The sequence below is a fragment of the Helicoverpa zea genome, chromosome 21 (genome assembly GCF_022581195.2).
Source record: "Helicoverpa zea isolate HzStark_Cry1AcR chromosome 21, ilHelZeax1.1, whole genome shotgun sequence".
NCBI lineage: Eukaryota > Metazoa > Arthropoda > Insecta > Lepidoptera > Noctuidae > Helicoverpa > Helicoverpa zea.
This window is the reverse complement of record NC_061472.1, coordinates 7,427,454-7,444,543: the sequence shown is the minus strand read 5'-3', so window position 1 is coordinate 7,444,543 and position 17,090 is coordinate 7,427,454. Positions and strand designations below refer to the sequence as shown.

The 17,090-nt window shown below is 38.2% G+C and overlaps 2 protein-coding genes across 7 annotated transcripts in view; one reads left to right on the top strand and one right to left on the bottom strand.

Moving 5' to 3' along the window:
- Positions 1 to 17,005, bottom strand: part of LOC124640611 (tight junction protein ZO-1) — a 124,305-nt gene extending 107,300 nt beyond the window's left edge. For 3 of the 6 annotated variants that reach the window (XM_047178452.1, XM_047178453.1, XM_047178454.1), the window contains exon 1: positions 16,688 to 17,005. In XM_047178452.1, coding sequence (XP_047034408.1) covers positions 16,688 to 16,979 — 292 coding nt within the window. In that variant the 5' untranslated portion in view covers positions 16,980 to 17,005. The remainder of the gene's footprint in view (positions 1 to 16,687) is intronic. The other 3 variants (XM_047178455.1, XM_047178459.1, XM_047178460.1) reach the window with 3 other exon arrangements.
- On the top strand, positions 290 to 5,022 carry LOC124640614. The gene is made up of 3 exons (XM_047178462.1): positions 290 to 478; positions 1,311 to 2,352; positions 4,941 to 5,022. Exons 1-2 carry the CDS (start codon positions 343 to 345, stop codon positions 2,342 to 2,344), a joined length of 1,170 nt encoding a protein of 389 aa, XP_047034418.1. The 5' UTR covers positions 290 to 342; the 3' UTR covers positions 2,345 to 2,352; positions 4,941 to 5,022.
- Positions 17,006 to 17,090: the final 85 nt, after the last annotated feature.

The window sequence follows — 17,090 nt, the reverse complement described above, 5'->3', positions numbered from 1 at the left end:
CCCAGATTATAACATAAAGGAATTTATCCCAAATACTCACGAATAGAAAAGAGCTCGCCATAAAATCCTACAAATTCCAGTTTAAGAAGAAGAAGAAGAAGAATTATTACTTCAGGTACCACCGAAGACAACTACAAATTTACATGCAGCAGCTCATGAGATGGTGCCATCCTTATCACACTTTGAAAGCCTATATAAAACTAATAAAGAAAATTTATCGTCTGTCTCGCTCGCACCTCCTCCCGGGCGCGCGCGCCACCATGTTGGTCATTACGTGATTTTGTGTTGTCCGAGTCACACCGTTATTATTTAAATTATTTATCTTTCCTTTTCGTGGAAACTATGGGTAAAAGGAAACGTTCGAGATCGCGATCTAGAAGTGATATACGTAGGAAAGTGAAAAAATTGGAACGAAAACTGGAGAAATATAAAAAATGTGCACCAAGGTCATCATCGTCGGAAACATCGGATAATCCAGGTAACAATTCATTCATATGAGTACCTATAATCATTTTAAACGTTCTTAGATACTTGTAAGTCGAAACCATTGGTGCTTAATAATGTAACAAACAGTATTAACTAGAATTTAGATCTTTCTTTAACAATTTCTTTTTGTTAACTACCCTCATGCCTAAAATAAATAATATGTTAATATTATTATAGAAATATGGTAATAACGTATTTCGTACATGCAATATTTGTGTTGCCTATCATGTTAAAGAGTATTTATAAGACTAATATTAGGTAAATTAGATACCGTTTGGATCCACTTTCGTTTACTGTAAAAGCAATTTATGCTCACGCATATCGTATCAACACGTCTATCGTGCCAAGATATTTATTATCTCCACGTCCATAGTTTTGAGATGTTTATATTTTCACGTCTACCGTATTAAGACATTATTACCTCCACGTTTATCGTGTCGAGACGTTATTACCTCCACGTTTATCGTGTCGAGACGTTATTACCTCCACGTTTATCGTGTCGAGACGTTATTACCTCCACGTTTATCGCGTCGAGACGTTATTACCTCCACGTTTATCGTGTCGAGACGTTATTATCTCCACGTTTGTCGCGTCGAGACGTTATTACCTCCACGTTTATCGTATCGAGACGTTATTACCTCCACGTTTATCGTGTCGAGACGTTATTACCTCCACGTTTATCGTGTCGAGACGTTATTACCTCCACGTTTATCGTGTCGAGACGTTATTATCTCCACGTTTATTGTGTCGAGACATTTTTTACCTCCACGTTTATCGTACAGAGTGTAAATTTGTATTGAACAAGTACTTATGTACTCTTGCAGAAAGAGAATGGTCAGCGGCTGAATTCGAAAACACAGATAATTTCACAAATCCAGATGACGTTTTCACACTGGATGATGAGGAACCTCTGCCTGGCCCATCTAGATTGAGCGCCCCACCATTGCCTCCGTCAATGTCGCAAGCGACCACTACAACAAAAGATACCCTTACTATCAACAATGAAGAACTTATTAATGAAGGTCAGCCGGTGGACGAACCCTCTAGTTTGGATCCTGAAATCCTGCAGATTTTAGGTGAGGATCCTTCTAATCTCAAGGAGTATGGCGAACATCTTCATAAAGACTTAGCATCAAGATGGTCTCATATAGTAACGAATGGACTAAACAAAGAAATCAAACAGGAACTTTTAAAAAAGTACCTTACACCGGAAAATTGTAAAAACCTAAAAGCACCTAAACTTAACCTGGAAGTCAAAGCTGCACTAAATGACTTTAACATAAAGAAGGATTCCTACAATCAGATGAAGCAAAATCAGTTGTCAAGTGCACTTACCGCCATAGGATCAGCCTTGAATATGATACTTTCATCAAAAGATTCATCAAACCAGCAATTACAACAATTAATACAACCTCTTAGTGATGCCGCTCGTTTAATCTGCGACTGTCATTACAAAGAATCTGTGTCAAGAAGATTCGATATCACTAAGATATTAAACAAAGAAACCAAAGATATGGTAAAAAACAGTAAAATTGATGAATACTTGTTTGGATCAGATCTAGCCGATCAGTTGAAGTCTCACAAAGCTATTGCCAAGTCGGGGTTGGAGATGAAAGCAGTGAGCACCGCACGCGTGGCATTTAGACAAACTCCGACAACCCAAACACAACGAGGAGCTTTAAACGCGAGGGGGACGACGCGGGCAACTGCCGGCGGGACGCGTCGAAATCCCACACCCCGGAGGCCGGCGCCGGCGCCCACGCGAGATCGGCAGTACACGCAGAACACATCCAACTCCGGAACGACGCCGCGGAACTACAGCTCACGCGCACGGACGACGACGCGGAGGCGCCACTAAATAACCAGGTACCTATAGCAGGGAGACTACAATACTTTATCGATGAATGGTCTAATATAACTGATGACCCCGTGATTCTATCATGGGTTAGAGGTTACATAATACCTTTTAAAAGCGAACCATTTCAAGGGCCGACTCAAAACATAAATCTACAATCAGATACAATATTGACTCAATGTGTTAATGAACTTCAAAAATCTAACTTCATATCGCCGTGTAATCCATGTAAAGAACAAATCATTTCACCAATATTTACAGTACCTAAACCTAATAATAAACACAGATTTATTCTTAATCTAAAACATTTGAACAAATTCATTCAATTAGACCATTTCATAAAAAACTTTTTTACAAAAAAATTAAACCGACTTCCCAAAACACTAAAAAGCAAAAAAAAACTATTTTTAGGTGCATCGGCCTAGAAGTCGGTGTCTAATGGATGTTACTAAGTTAATTTTGCCACCGACTTCTAGGCCGATGCACCTAAAAATAGTTTTTTTTTGCTTTTTAGTGTTTTGGGAAGTCGGTTTAATTTTTTTGTAAAAAAGTTTTTTATTTAAAGCTTTTCAGTGATACGAATAGTTGTCACTATCCATACAAGTGAGAAGTTCTCATCAATACAAAGAATATAAGTCCAAATACGAGGTATTTTACATATTCAGTTGTCGAGTTCCCTCGACTTACTTTCTCTGGTCTCCATCATCAGGTCAGCTCCAAACCTTCACTGTTGCAAAGGTCTTGTCAATACAAATAATTTAAGCCCAAACACGAGGTAGTTTACATATTCAGTTGTCGAGTTCCCTCGACCCTCTCTGGTCTCCATCATCAGGTCAGCTCCAAATCTTCACAGTTGAATAGTGCTTTTAGGCGTACACCTGAGTGTCAAGTTTTTACCCTATGTATGCCTACAACTTTCGAAGGTTGCCCTCGATTTCTCAGGGTTTCCATCATCAGATCCTGACCTGATGACTATGGGACCACCTCGGGAGTATATCCTATCAAACAAAAAAAGAATCATCAAAATCGATTAATAACTGGCGGAGTAATCGCGTAACAAACATACAAAAAAAAAAAAAAAAAAAAAAAAATACGGTCGAATTGAGAACCTCCTTTTTTGAAGTCGGTTAAAAATGGAGGACTATAGAACTGTATTAAAATTATTAGATAAAGATTATTATATGGCAAGCTTAGATTTGAAAGACGCTTATTTTCTTATTTCCGTCGACAAGGAAAGTAGGAAAAAATTACGTTTCCAGTGGAAAAATATTCTCTATGAATTTAATGTTTTACCTTTTGGCCTCAGTACAGCCCCATTTGTGTTTACGAAACTTCTGAAACCTATTCTTCAGTACTTACGTAGTTCTGGTTTTCTTTCGGTTGCATATCTCGATGATATCTTGTGCATTGGGAAATCATACGAAGAATGCCTATTGAATATTAATACCACAAAAAATCTTTTAGAATCATTAGGTTTTGTGATTAATACAACCAAAAGCAACTTAGTACCTGGTAATATTTGCCAATATTTGGGTTTTGTGTTTAACTCAATAGATATGACAATTTCATTGCCAAATGAAAAGAGACAACGTATACTAGACCGAATCAACGCGTGTTTAAGAGTAAAAAAATGTACTATACGTTATTTCGCTGAATTTATTGGACTTTTGACTTCCGCATGCCCCGCAGTTCGTTATGGCTGGCTTTATACAAAGCTATTTGAACGAGAGAAACTTTTGGCATTAGATAACACAGATAATTATAATAAAAAGATATTACTACCTTCCAGCATTCACAGTGACTTCAATTGGTGGCAAAGAAACATAATGTCATCTTGTTCACCAATTACTACTAACAATTTTCACATAGAAATATTCAGTGACGCTTCTGAAACAGGCTGGGGAGTAGCATGCGCAAATCAAAGTTCTCATGGTAATTGGACACTATCTGATATGTCATGTCATATAAATGCGTTAGAGTTGAAAGCTGCCTTTTACGGCTTACGAATATTTACATCCAATTTAAGTAACTGTGATATCTTACTTAGAATCGACAACACTACTGCCATATGTTACATTAACCGAATGGGTGGTGTGCAACACCCACACTTGAACCAATTGGCACGTGAGATATGGCAGTGGTGTGAAGAAAGAAATATTTATATATTTGCATCCTACATAAAATCAGAAGATAATATAGTGGCGGATAGGGAATCAAGGAAATTAAAAATTGATACGGAATGGGAATTGTCTAATAACATATTTTCGAAAATTATTAATACATTTGGTCTGCCTGAATTTGACCTATTCGCAAGCTCACAAAATTTCAAATGTCATAGATTCGCCTCATGGAAACTTGACCCGCTTTCAGAAGTTGTAGATGCTTTTACTTTCGAATGGAAAAATATTTACTTTTATGCCTTTCCCCCATTTAGCATTATTACAAAAGTTTTGCGAAAAATTAAGACCGATAAAGCAGAAGGCATATTAATAGTTCCTAACTGGCCATCACAGCCATGGTACCCACTTTGGTTGAGTTTGGTAGTGTCACAAAAGCTATACTTCGGACCTAATAAACATTTACTGTATTCACCTTTCAGACAGTGCCACCCTCTGCACGCAGACCTTATCCTGGTGGCAGCGAAATTATCAGGAAGGCGCTAGCCAACAGCGGTATGCCTTCCTCTTCCCTAAATATTTTTATGGCGTCATTCGCTCAAAATACTCTTAAACAGTATGATTCGTATTTGAGATCATGGTGGTCATTTTGTAATAATCACAATTATGACATTTACAGGGCCAATGTGGTTCAAGTGATTGAATTTTTAACCTCGAAATTTGAAGATGGTTGTGGTTATAGTACATTAAATTCAATAAGATCATCTCTAGCCATAATATTGAATAAACAAACTGTGGGTGACAGCCATATTAACAGATTTCTTAAGGGAGCCTATAAATTGAGGCCATGTGTCCCCAAATACGATGTAACGTGGGATACCAATATTGTACTTAATTACTTGGCTCAATTTTTTCCTCATCTTGATTTATCTTTGAAAGATTTAACTCTCAAAACAGTCACCTTATTATCGATTGCATCTGCACAAAGAATGCAGACATTAAGTCTTATTAAACTGCAAAATATTTCTACTCAAAATGATGAGATCATGATTAGAGTTCCAGATTTTATAAAAACCTCCAGACCTGGAGCCTGTCAACCATTAATTCGTTTGCCTTTTGTTCATGAAAACCCTTCAATTTGCCCCGCATTGGCTATTCAAAATTATATTGAGAAAACTTCGGGTTTGAGAAATAATACGTCTGAAGACAATTTATTCATTAGTATCCGTAAGCCACATAAAAAAGTTGGGTCACAGACCTTGGCCCACTGGGTTAAGGATGTGCTAAAAAAGAGCGGTATAGATATCTCAATATTTGGAGCGCATAGTACTCGCCATGCCTCCACGTCAGCCGCGCACAATTCGGGAGTTAACTTAGAAACCGTTCGACAGGCTGCAGGATGGAGCAATACATCAAACGTTTTCCTTAAATACTATAATAAACATGTGATAAAAGATACAAATAATTCATTTGTTAATGCGATATTTCGTCAATCATAGAATCAGATACATTTATTGTATTAATTGTTTCATAAATTAAGAAGTAATAAATGTACCTTGATCTAAAAATTTGTGATTTATAAGCTTGAAAAAATATAAAAGATAATTTTTTGTTCTAAAAATATGTTGTCATTTCACTCTAAACATCTGCATGTAAATTTGTAGTTGTCTTCGGTGGTACCTGAAGTAATAATTAAGAATCAAACGAACTTACCTTGTGAAGTTTGATTCCAATTATACGAAGGTTCCACCGAAGACAACTACAAACCCACCCTGCCCCAAATACCCAAAAGACTCTAAAATAATGACCAACATGGTGGCGCGCGCGCCCGGGAGGAGGTGCGAGCGAGACAGACGATAATAATAATAATAATAAGCCCCGCAGGGCATCTGAGGCGGATGACGGGGAGTAGCGACCCCGCGGGGCTATATATCCGAGTGCTCCAGGGAGAGTATACTGTCCCCCATCTCCGGCCTGCCGGAGTGAAGCATGACGGGGGATAGGTCTCCCGCCTCTTGGCTTGCCTTCATCGGCCGGTCAGAGTGGAGTCGCTAGAGCAGGGTTAACAGCCCACTCGGAGGGTAGGTGCCTCGTGGTAAGTGGCGAGTGGGCCGGTGATGCTGGACCCACAGGGAGCGCGTGATCTGCGTTTAAAGTCCGCCGAGGTATCCTCACCCTTCAGCCGCTCATGTACCTGTTGCCCCCTTGTTGCGATTTAGCGACTGATTCCCGGGGGCCCAGTAAGTGAGTTGGCGAGTCTCCACCTGCCATTTTTACGTGTATTTATTACATTGTTATCGGCAGGTGCCATAGTTCCCGTAGTTTCCCCATTCCTAGTCCACTAGCATCCCATCACAATAGCCCAAGTAGTTTTCATCCATAGTTAGCAATAGTTTAGCACAGAACCGGGGATTGTCCTTGGGTACATTTCTATAGTGTATACAGGGATAATCGTCGGTTTTGTGTCACCATTTCATTAAAGTTGTCTCAAAAGGGCTTCAGCGTGTTGGCTTCGGCCCCACGTTCGCCTCCCAAAAATCCGGGACTCTATAGTCCCGAGGTCTGGTAGAGACATACAAGATAATAATAATAATAATTTCATTTATTAGCATAAAATGTGTTACAAGAGTTGGTACAAAATTTAATTAAAGTGCTAGACACATTCCGCAGTTATAAAACAGCATGCAAATATTGAGAGAGAAAAAAAGAAAACACAGACTAAATCTATCAGTTGTAACACTCACACAAAAGAAACACAATACTTAAAATAAGAGTAGTTACTAAGAGTAGTTACAATGCATTTCTAAAATGATAGGATTGAGTCGAAAATTTTCTTATAAACTCCTCTACAGAATAGAAGCTCTCTTCTATTAGCCACGTTCGTAGAGACCTACAGAATTTCTCATATGGCAATTCGATTATCTTCTGAGGCAGAGAGTTAAAGATAAGCGGCGCCATGTACACGCAACTTCGTCTGCACATTTCCAGCCGTGGATTTGGCATTTTTAAATAAGAATGAGTGACTTTGCGCTTGTTTGTATTATTTTTACGTTCAAACAATTCAATATTGGATTTAACGAATTTGGCCACTTCATAAATGTACATGCTAGGGACAGTTAATATTTTTTCTTGTTTGAAAATGGGCCTGCAAGAGTCTGACCATTTAGCATTAAAGATAGCGCGAATACATTTCTTCTGTGCAATAAAAACACGCATAAGATCTGCTGTATACCCCCATATCACTATGCCATATCGTATAATGGAGCACACGTAGGCATGGTACACCATTAAAGATGTGTGTTTCGAAGAAGAATCTTTGATTCTTTTTATAGCAAAAACAGATTTATTAATTTTTTTACAGATGTTATCGATATGATCTTTCCATATAAGGTGTTCGTTTACTGTAATCCCAAGAAACTTAATGTTTTTGACCTGTTCGATGGGTGTATTATTACAAGTGATGTCTAATTGTTTCGATTTGCTTTTATGTGACCTAAAATTAATTATTTTCGTTTTATCTAAGTTTATTTTTAATGCATTTATATCGAGCCATTCAGTAATCTCTTTTAGTAGTTTATGTATTTCCTCTTTATAGTTTTTTTCATTATCACACCGTATAATTACTGAGGTATCATCCGCAAATAAAACACATTCGTGGTTGTAGACCACCTGGGGAAAATCATTAACGTAGATGAGGAATAATAAAGGACCTAAAATGCTTCCTTGTGGTACTCCAAAATGGTTAAATCTGGGATTGGAATCGAAATTTTCGAGAGTATTGGTTTTGCTATTAAATTTAGTTACACGAGTTATTTGTGTTCTGCCTGTTAGGTACGATTTAAACCAATCTAACGCTATACCTCTCACACCATATTTTTCTAACTTGCTTATGAGTCTAGTATGATCAACAACATCAAATGCCTTACTTAAGTCTAGAAAGAGAACGCTAGGAGAAATTTTATGATTTATGCTGTTTATTATTGAATTTATCAGATTAAATGTTGCCAACTGGGTAGATTTACCTTTTCTGAACCCAAATTGTTCTTTGGCAAGTACATCGGTCTTATTTAGAAAATTAATTAGCCTCTTATAAACGATTTTTTCGAAAATTTTTGACAAAATAGGGATTAGGGCGATAGGTCGGTAGTTATTTTTATCTGTTTTTGCATTTTTCTTATGCAGAGGTTTAATTATAATATAAATATTCTTTATTAGTTTTATATAGGCTTTCAAAGTGTGATAAGGATGGCACCATCTCATGAGCTGCTGCATGTAAATTTGTAGTTGTCTTCGGTGGAACCTTCGTATAATTGGAATCAAACTTCACAAGGTAAGTTCGTTTGATTCTTAAGAATAATTTATTTGCCATAAACATGTGTATACATACATACACACGCAGGTGCATGTATGTAATATGGTACAATTAAATATGTGCTTAAAAACATGTTTGCCATTTGCCATGGCATGCAAATATTTGCAAAATTAATTATAAACTAAAAATCATAACACTAATACTATAAACATTTTCTACTTAAAAATCTAATATTTTTTCATCGAGAAACTCTTTAATATTATAGTCTAGTAGTAGTAGTAATCTTTAATTTATATAACAAAAACTAGATAATAAGTAGTTAGAAGACGCTTCCCATGGTTTGTTCACACGAGCCGTCACACCCCGTGAGCAATGCTATAACGAACTACCTACTCGAATGGCCCACGGGGTTGGCCGGCCTTTGACCCCAGACGTTACTATGGGAGCTCTAGTAGTACCGTGAATATGACAATGACAATGTTGTCTTTGACCTAAATTTAAAGAAGTTCTTTGGGATGTTATGAAAAAAAGGGTAAGGTGAAGCGATATCTTGTGAGACCATTACCACATGTGCCATTACTTTCTATCTTATTAGAGACCAGAGATTTAAATCGTTTGAGACATTGTTATAATGTGCAGATGATGAGCAAGTTAACAATAAAGGGAATGAAATATGAATCTTGATCCTGGATATTATTAGATGCTGTATTTTTTTCAGTTGGATCTCTTTCATGCATGCGGTCATACTCGGCAATAAAACAAACCAAGATAGTGTACGAGAGCAGAAGCACCCCTAAAAATAAGACAAAAAGCAAGATGGCGCCCACCAATTTGACAGATGTTACCGCGCAATATTGCATCGACACTTGGTGCCAAAACATCTGCTCGTGCAAAATATCAACATTTGCATCCTTTAACCATCGGCAGGTGCAGACAGCACGCGTCGACCAATTAATTTTTCATCTTACTTCATAAACTTCTTAAAAATATCTTTACTTACTGCGGGCAGCAATCACGTTAATAATATGGTTAATATCTAGTGGGTAACCTTGACTTTGAAACGTGCCTACACATAGTACATACATGGTTAATACTCGCAGGTACATAAGTCTCAAGCAATGACGCCAACAATATAACATTGAATAAGTTATTATTTGTGCCACGTACCTATTAACCTATACTAGAGTGTGAATGAACAGGTCAGTGGTTTCGTATCAGATAATCAAATATGCATCCTATCCAACATGAAAATTAAGGAAATAGCTGTGATTTTGTTAATTACAGCTCACAACATTTAGGGCACGCCACCATCGTGGCGGTAAGTCCCCTCTTTGAGGAGTGGCTCGGGAGGAGTCACGGCGCCCTGACGTACCGCATGACGCAGGTCCTCACTGGACACGGTTGTTTCGGGAGGTACCTGCACCGCATCGGTCGTGAGGAGGCGCCCGGGTGTCACCATTGTGCGGACAGCCCCGAGGACACGGTGGACCACACAGTCCAGGTGTGCCCCGCATGGGAGGGGCACCGCCGGGTCCTCGTCGAGGCTTTGGGCGGCGGCGACCTCTCGCGTCCGGCCCTGGTTCAGGCCATGGTCCGGGGCGAGAGGGAGTGGGATGCCGTCGCCTCCTTCTGCGAAGCGGTCATGCTCGAGAAGGAGGAGGCGGAACGCCAGAGAGTTCGCACCTCTCATCCCGGCCGCCGCGCTGGACCAGGTAGACACCATGGGCGCCGGGTGTCACGAGATGACTCCCGGCCACCGTAGGCGTGGGTCTGTGGGCGGTGAGTTCGGGTGGCTCATCGTCCCTCTGTCTGCTTAGACGACAGACCCGTGTCGACGGCGCGCGTTGTTCCACGCGCTCCTCAAAGAGATGTCAGCAACCCCAGCGGGGCCCAGCAGGGCCAAGGCCTGCCGGGGCTGCGGGTTGTTCGAAAGAGATACCGCGGCCCTGGTACATAAAAGGCCTATGAAGGAACACGACGGTTTTTAGTCAGTAAGAGTCTGACACTCGCTCACCGCTGCTAACCCACAGCGGGAGGGGTCATTTGATGATTTTTGACGTCGGAAAAAAAAAAAAAAGCTCACAACATTTTGTAGATAGTAAGAACTAGGTTCTCCCTCAAATCGTTTGGATTATCTAAAGATAGAATCTTCAATTTAATTCTCTAATTGAATAAACTTTATACGGCTCTTTACGGTTGCTTCACATGGTACTATGTACTCTGTGGTTTTATCTTTGGGGATTGCCTTATGACATTTCTCATGAAGACCGATCATAATACATATGTGCCCAGTTGACGGAAAAAGGGTCACCTCATTATAAGGAACTCGAACAAATTAGATGTCATGTAGACTTCTAATAAGTAATTCCTTCCTATAATTTCGGAAAAAAGTGGTTTGTGCTCAGTGCACGTATGTTGAAATGTAAAAATAAATTAAAATAAATAGCAGAAACTAATTCTGATGAATAATAATAATAATAATAAGCCCCGCAGGGCATCTGAGGCGGATGACGGGGAGTAGCGACCCCGCGGGGCTATATATCCGAGTGCTCCAGGGAGAGTATACTGTCCCCCATCTCCGGCCTGCCGGAGTGAAGCATGACGGGGGATAGGTCTCCCGCCTCTTGGCTTGCCTTCACCGGCCGGTCAGAGTGGAGTCGCTAGAGTAGGGTTAGCAGCCCGCTCGGAGGGTAGGTGCCTCGTGGTAAGTGGCGAGTGGGCCGGTGATGCTGGACCCACAGGGAGCGCGTGATCTGCGTTTAAAGTCCGCCGAGGTATCCTCACCCTTCAGCCGCTCATGTACCTGTTGCCCCCTTGTTGCGATTTAGCGACTGATTCCCGGGGGCCCAGTAAGTGAGTTGGCGAGTCTCCACCTGCCATTTTTACGTGTATTTATTACATTGTTATCGGCAGGTGCCATAGTTCCCGTAGTTTCCCCATTCCTAGTCCACTAGCATCCCATCTCAATAGCCCAAGTAGTTTTCATCCATAGTTAGCAATAGTTTAGCACAGAACCGGGGATTGTCCTTGGGTACATTTCTATAGTGTATACAGGGATAATTGTCGGTTTTGTGTCACCATTTCATTAAAGTTGTCTCAAAAGGGCTTCAGCGTGTTGGCTTCGGCCCCACGTTCGCCTCCCAAAAATCCGGGACTCTATAGTCCCGAGGTCTGGTAGAGACATACAAGATAATAATAAAAAATCTTTATTTTTCTCTTCAATTACAGTGTTAAAAGTACATTACAATACAAGTTGCATTTCTAAGAGAATGGTGTCTGCTTAAGGTTACCCCTGTGTTACAGATCACCATTAATCCTATTGAATTTTCTACAGTACATTTTGTAAGGAGAGAGGCAAAGAGAAATCTAAAATACATCTATGCTTATTATCGTAATGCTTATACCATAGATAAATTAAAATAACAGAAAATAGGAATACGTTAACAAACATAAGTCACTGCACTTATTTATTGCAAATAAACATTTAAATATATAACACATAACATATAATTATAGCTTTTTCCACTTATGAATACGCGTTATCAATAATAAATAATAATAACACAAAATTAACTTAATATTAAGAGCCACTTTTCCGTGGGTAGGTACAATTACATTCACAATTATGCACATAGTACATACGATGGCGAACTTCTAATTAATAGTAACTTAAAAGTGTAGTCATTTTGAGATCAAATGTAGTTTAATTACTAATCAAGACTTAAAATATAATTTATTTAGGATATAAAATTTGTGGTAGGGCAGATGAATTAATCCTAGAAAGTTTTTTAGTTAACAAAGTACTTTTATTTTTTCTAAATTTAATTTAGTAGGTAGTTAGTAGTGGTGTATTTAATAATTCTAATTTTTGTTTCATATTTTAGTTTCATATTATTAGTTATTTTTGTTTCATATTTTAGGTAATATCATCAATTTTATTTTATTTTATTTATTTTTTTATTTTATATCTAATTTATGTTTTGCATTTAGTTATCAATATGTATAAATAGCATAGGTATCAATAGTGTTTGACGTGTAGTCCTACAATGAAGGTTTTTTTTTTTTTTTTTTTTTACTATAAATAATTACTAATTTAGCTTAGTTTATAGGTTTTAATAATTTTTCTGTTGAGTCATAATCTAAGTTTTGAAGCCATGTAGTCAGTTTCTTCTTACATTGTAATTTAGTATTGGTAACGATATGTAATTTTTGGTTTATTTTATTGTAAAGGAATGTCCCAAGAAAACCAAAAAAATTATGTGAGAAACTGGTGTTGTACCTGTTTATTGTGCATACAGTGGGGATCCTTTTATTCTGGGAAGTACTAATTGAGTTGTGTGTCAAAGAATGTTTTTTGAGAACTGTCATTAGAATGAAGAGCTGTCTAACAGTCAAAACTTTGCAATGTTGATACAGTTCAAAGGGAGGGTGTAGTCTGGGTAGAAAACAACTGACTTTTAATACAGCTCTTTGTGCACGTTCCAAGTTTATGAGTGTAGACTTACTTGTACCACCCCAAGAAGTAATGCAATAGATAAGTAGCGATTGACAAAGTGCATAATATACTGACTTGATAACTGTAGTATCTGAGATATGGCGTATGGTTTTGAAAATGAAAATTAACTTGCGGATTCTTTTAACAAGTGCATCGATATGTTGTTGAAAATTCAGGTGGTCATCAATGAGAATATTAATAAAGTGCTTATATGAACCGGTTATAATGAATATCGTGTGCATAACAGGTTGCATCAAGTTGTTTACACCTGATCTTCAATATATTTCTAGTTCAACAGGGCAAAAACTGCTGAACTTTACTCTTTAAATATTAAAAGTGTATTCGTTTTTGCTTGATTTTTTTTAAGTCTGATTAAAATTACTAATTTGTTTTGACTTTTTTTTATGAGTCATCCTCAGCACGCGCTATGGCCTGACCACTTGGTGAAATGATTTCTATTTAAATTCAATTATTACATTAGCCTTAAGGAATTATACATAAGTTTTTTTTTATGTTTAGTTTACATGCATAATATTACAGAATACAACAGCAGCCTCTTCTCTGACTGAAAATCGACGAAAATCCCCAACGTTCCCAAAATATTTCCCAGTTTCTCCAGAATTCCTTCACGAAGGTTTACCTTCAAAAGATCTTTAAAACTCATTGGTGAGCTCTGGTATGTCTTTCATTGTCAAGTTTTAACTGCACAGTCAACTATTAGACACCAACAAGAACCGTACTAACGTTCGATAAACCAGAGACAATCGTCTGTTTTTGTGTTAACTCACACCCGCTCACACCCGCTAACGACTTCTGAGAAACGAGAGAATACTGCCTTACACGATGTTCTTGGAAGAACTTGCTTACTTAGACGGATTCGTATCAAGAAGTTAAGGATGTTACGATGTTAGAAGATATTTCAGTTAAGGAAGTTTCGATATAATATGTACTTCCGATCGATTTCTAAAACACTGAAAAGACATAGGTAAAACTGCACGAAGCGTTGCTATATCGAGACTATCGGTTTTGAAGATTGTCTTTCAGATAGTGAAGTGTATTTTTGACAGAATTTTAATCAATGCAACTTAGTGTTTGGAAAAATAAGAGATACATAATCATCATACTAGGGCAGTCATAGGGCTAACAGGATTTTTGTGTACTTTGCTGGATAGGACGAATGAACAAACAAAATCTCTTACGAAGTACTACAATGGGATACGTCTTCGAAGCCTTATCAAGGAAAATAATAAACAGTCATGGATTTAATTACTACGTCCTTTTGTTATCGGCTGATCGTAAATTCCTTGAATATCTTATTCTCTACAAGCAAGGCGCTAACCTTCCTCTACTCAAGTTGTACGTAATTCAAGCGTTCTCATAATATTTAAATTCTGTAATATTGTAAGTTTTATGAAGTAATCAGATGTACATGACATTGTGTTTTGAAGGCAACTTGCTCAAGAGACATCTCCATTATTATCATTATGTTAAATCTAATCGTAATCACTGCTTGGAGGTTGATTACTCATAATTCATAAAATTCTTGACCTTCAATCTATTTAATTGGTCATCTTATTCGTGGTGCTAGGATGTGGCTGGTGCCATAATTCTCTGAATCATCATAATCGCAACTACTATTACTGCTACCTTTGGAATTTGACGTTTTTGGAAGGGCTGAATTCTAGATTCTAACGTCTTACTTTAGTGTCCTAGCTAGAGTATTGCTGTTTCAAAATTCAATCATCTTTCCAGCAGGACTTTATCTATAAACCTTTACAGGTACTTGGTTTGGAATAAAACATTCTAATTGAACACAAACGTAACCTAACATGGAAACTACAAAGGCACAACAGAGGACATAAACATTAACGTTTACGGTCAAGCCAGTAATTGCGGTTACATTTGAATTACATGAATGACCAGAAGCTCAATAGAGGATTGATTCCCATAGTACAGGCGGGGTCAATTTCCGAACACACCCGCATAAACTCAGCCTTGTCCCATCAACTAATTCAGAGGATTTTCAACCTTACGTCGTGTAACAAAAGATTCAATGCCAAATTTAAATACGGGTCCGTCTTTGTAAAGTTTGAATTATTGTCTCTAACAATTCTCTTCTCCCCTTTTTGATCGGTCATGCAATTTTTCAATCTAAGTCGAATTGGTACGTTCGTGCGAGGTAGCAATTTCTTTGTAATAATTCGGCACTTTTTACCGTTTGGTAATGCTCTAGGCATGTATTTAGGTGTTTAGCGTAGCCTCGATAAGTTTTTCTGTTATGTGACAAGTCTTTGTCCGCGCTCGGTCCAATTTGTTCCTTTCATGAATGTTGTTGAACGAGCCGTGAAATTTTGACGTTGTTTTGTGTGTGCGTGATCTTCGTTATAGCTTTCTGTTCATTGGTCTTCTTCGGTTTGTTCATTTTTATCAATTGTCATGTCTTATCCAGCTACCCTCTAATAATTAGAGGATCTAATTCATACCAATTACCAATACCACACATGTGCCAATACTGCAAGCCCAGTTGAATGTGTACGATGAGGAATACATTTGTTCTTTCACATACCTATGTATTAAGGTAGGTCATATTAGATTGCTTGAGTAGGTGTAACATAGGCAACATTAAAAAAAAATCAATCAAGAAAGACTTTTTAAACCAAGTAGGTACCTAGGTAGGTACGAGTACCTATACTTATACAGTAGGTACCTACATACCTAACTAAAGTCTTAGTAAGGAGGTACCTAAATAAACTTACACAAAAAAAGGAACCCACCGACTCATCATTCATTACTACGAATTAAAGTACCTACCTACCAGTCTAACCAAGGGGTATCGGGTTGCCCGGGTAACTGGGTTGAGGAGGTCAGATAGGCAGTCGCTTCTTGTAAAGCACTGGTACTCAGCTGAATCCGGTTAGACTGGAAGCCGACCCCAACATAGTGTGGGAAAAGGCTCGGAGGATGATGAAAGTACCTACCTACAATTAATGTTAGAAATACAATGTATGACTGTGTCCTATAGGTACTTAGGTAAGTAAATAAGTACCTGCCTAACTTACCTTACGTTCTTAGTATAACATTACGTGTTTAGGTAGGAGGCAGGCACTTACTAGGTAATAAGCTAGACGTGCCGATTAAGCTCTTCTCACCCCATCACTTATTATTATGATACCTACCTACCTACTTACCTAGACTACGTATATTATAATCTACAACGTTCGCCTAGGTAATTAATTAAGTAAGTAACATTGATTTATTAGCATGGTAGATACGAAAGTGCCTATACCTACTACTAGAGCTACACAGTACTAAACACCAGTAGCTAAACAAAAAATGAGTAGGCAAGTAAAAGGTAAGTAAGTACCCACATCCTTAAAACTCTTCTATTTAATTGTAAAATAATAGGATCTTTAAGTACTTACCATTGACAATAAACCTGTGCCTATCGTTCAGCAGCTCCTTGGACAGTTTCGGGCATTCCTTACTCAGAACAACACACAGATCATTTAACTTGGCACCGCTTTGTTTACTAACAATCTCAATAAAATAATTACACTTATCACTGTCATTCGCGCCCGTTATTATTTCGAACTCGTTTAAATTAAGAATACCTTTCTTAACTAACACGTCTAGAATATTTGTATCGCATAGTTCTCGTAATAAAATGTGTTTGTGGCGTAGCAGACCGGCACAAACGTCACCTACCGCAGCCATCGTTCAACTAACGCGCGATGAAAAAACTTCATTGAGTCCCCCTCATTCAAACTTGGAACAGATGCGATCATGTAAGCAAGCATGCTCCACTTGGGTACCTTACCCTTGAAA